This window comes from Limulus polyphemus, unplaced genomic scaffold (assembly GCF_000517525.1).
Source record: "Limulus polyphemus unplaced genomic scaffold, Limulus_polyphemus-2.1.2 Scaffold4068, whole genome shotgun sequence".
Lineage (NCBI taxonomy): Eukaryota > Metazoa > Arthropoda > Merostomata > Xiphosura > Limulidae > Limulus > Limulus polyphemus.
The window spans coordinates 64,186-67,341 of record NW_013669678.1 but is presented as its reverse complement, the minus strand read 5'-3'; the positions used below and the strand labels follow the sequence as shown (position 1 = coordinate 67,341).

The 3,156-nt window shown below is 35.0% G+C and overlaps 1 protein-coding gene across 1 annotated transcript in view; it reads right to left on the bottom strand.

Annotated features, from left to right (window-relative positions):
- LOC106470534 overlaps nucleotides 1-3,156 on the bottom strand; it is a gene marked incomplete at its 3' end in the record, with an annotated part of 60,530 nt that overhangs the window by 40,278 nt on the left and 17,096 nt on the right. Inside the window, exon 2 of the mRNA XM_013931093.2 lies at nucleotides 310-419. Within this exon, the coding sequence (XP_013786547.1) occupies nucleotides 310-412 (103 nt within the window). The remainder of the gene's footprint in view (nucleotides 1-309; nucleotides 420-3,156) is intronic.

Sequence of the window (3,156 nt, the reverse complement as noted above, 5' to 3'; positions counted from 1 at the left end):
TGTGACTTCAGAGAGTAGACATGATGATAATACAATATTTATCTACTATGTGTACAAAAGGTACAACATAATAACAACCAACTATTTGGTGTGACTTCAGAGAGTAGACATGATGATAATACAATATTTATCTACTATGTGTACAAAAGGTACAACGTAATAACAACCAACTATTTGGTGTGACTTCAGAGAGTAGACATGATGATAATACAATATTTATCTACTATATGTACAAAAGGTACAACGTAATAACAACCAACTATTTGGTGTGACTTCAGAGAGTACACATGATGATAAAACAATACTCACTACATAGCATACGTCGTCCTGGACCCTGTGTGTGGACCACAGTCAAAAACAAAACACACATCACTCCTAGTGTGGTCTTCATGGACGCTAGTGTGGTCTTCATGGAAAATCTGTAGATTTTTTTAGGAATAAAAAAAAACTCATGAAAACATATGGGTTTTTTAATACTCACACTGTTATAATGCAGTGCTGATGTTAGGTATCAATCCAATTTGGAAGAACATCTGTTACGTCTGCGTGGAGAAAGTAAGGCAAACGTTGATGTTACCATGTTGGCATTGATTCAATGTAGAGGGGTCATCCATAAATTTTAATGTGTATTACATCTGGGTAAGACACGTGTGTATGTCTGTATGTTCATGTTGATTCTATATGTTTTATGTCGCATTTCAAAAACAGTAATATAAACTATAAACACATTTTCTTAATGAAATAAGGCGATGAAAAAGCAGTGCATGTGAATAAAAGCGTTCGTTGTTCAGCCCAAAAAAGAAACGGTCTATAAGGCACCGGTATGAGAACAAGACTAAAATGATGAAAAAGTTAATCATTTATCAAAATCTGTATAATACCGACTGTAATACAGAGATTGAGTAAGTTATGTTAAAATGATTTAGGAGCCTTACCACGTCGTTACAGTCCATGTCGCCATGTCTGGTCATACTCTACCTGAAGACGGTACATCTTGAAAAGAAATATCCCTATAGTGTAGTTTCCATTATAAAAGTCTCCGTCATAAGACTTTCATGATCAAAGCACCCCACTCTTTCCTGCCTACTTTCCACAATCCATTTAGTGTACGAGGACGACATCTTCCTAGCACTCGTTTTAACAGTCTGATTGTGCAGAAATTGATAAGTGCTGAAGCTGGTGTTTCACCAGTATATAATCACATAAAATAGCACTCTTTAGCTGCTTGACTTATCTGATGGTTGAACGAATATGTCGTGGAAGTAATATACGTGACTTATGTCTGTTTTCCATAAATACATCCCTTCTGTTTATCTTGTGTACTGCTGGCTGTGACACGTGGAAGGATTTGAACACTGGCCTTTATGTTCGTAGATTATGAAATGTTAAAAAATGCCACATTTTTCTTACCACAGCTAGATTACGACCTTTTGCAGAACTCTTTCTGGATGGTCTTGGTGTTCCAAGTTTATTCATATTCCTTTGTTTTCCAATGCCATTAAGTAAAAAAGGTATTTCCGTCTTGGAAATTCTAAATTCTCTATCTGAATATTTTGTGTCGGAAAGGGTGGTTACACACCCTTCCAAAAATCGTTCAATTTTTGGTGGAATCATCGCTACCTATGTAAAACAAAGTCAAAATGTAGTTCTGATACATATCGTGCCCACCGCGACTTGATATCGACTATGCGTGTCATTTGGCTTGTTATTTTGCATGTTCAAAATGATTTTAATAAACTTACTCAACCCTCTGTAGAATATGATAAATTCTGGCATTGCTACCTGAAAACAGATAAAGGTGTATACCCATTGTTTTTATTCGATATATAAAAGTTAATAACTTTAAAATAAAAGCGTTTGTGAGTGTGTGATGAAATCGAGCGGAAAAAATAACGAGCATTTTTCAGTCATATTTACTAAAAAGCTAGAGAGAAAAATATGTATGATGTTTCCCTGATGAAATGATAACATGACGTAAAAGTTGCTTTCCCAGTTCAAGTGGTTACGTCATACCATAACTTATAAAGGTAGACTAATTCACATAAAAGTTAAAAGGGTTAATTATTTTATATTTTTGATTATGCTGCTGTTCCCCTGGTGTTGTGCAGGGAAACTGGCTGTAGACTGCACTTCCTGGCCTTCAATTAAGACAAAAAGTTAGCGGAATCGAGAGAGAGATAAGAATTAAGATAATTCGTATTTATTCTAAAACTAAGCCTAAAGAGAAAGCAAAACAAAAAACATTATTCTATGTGTTTAATATATGTACAGAAATTTGGAAATGCGATAAAAATACGTAGTAGAGCGAATACACGAATGTTTTGTTTTTTTCTATTTTAAAAGTCACGAAGGGAAATTACTACCAATAAAGCTTTGTCGCTGTAGAACTTGATTTTAAGGACTATTCTGGAAACTGTTGTGAGCTTTCTCTATTCAAGGTTACGCCTAACTTTAAAGTTGTTTACAACCACTTCACTTGCTGTTAGCTGCCGAGACATATTAGAAAACCATCTCGGGATTTTGAATGTATTTATAGAGGTCACTGTGGAGTTGCGTGTCAGCTATTATTTTATACTAGCTGCGACCCGCAAAACATTGGTAGTTTTCAATCCCTTCGCTTGAATTTTCCTCATTCTATCATTTTCACACATACAATTTAAGCTACACTTTCTTGTGCATCATGTGTTAGATCGAAAAATCCTGGTCTATTTGAAAACATTTTACACAGTCAAACAAACACACTCACCTAGACGTAACTTTATTTAATAAAACTATACCTAAAGTAACGGTACAGAATATGAAACAGTTATGGGCGTTTAGTGTATGACACGGTTTTAGAGTTGAAACAAACAAACAAAAAATCATATGAACGATGAATAAAATTCGCAATAAAGAAAAACGTACCTGAAAGGTGTTTTTAGCAATATATGAAACGAACCGAGGCTAAATTCTTGGAAAGTAAAGTGAATGTAAAGTCGTAATGAAAGCAAACTTAACTGATTACGCAGAAACGTCTGAATACGTGTTCACAAAGTGATAAGCGTGTTGCGTCAGCGAGTCACATGACTACTGTGACGCCACGTTTCTAGAACTATCCTGTACTTTGGCGAATGCTCTAGTATTTACTAGATATAGGGTAGTCGGGTATATAAAAGA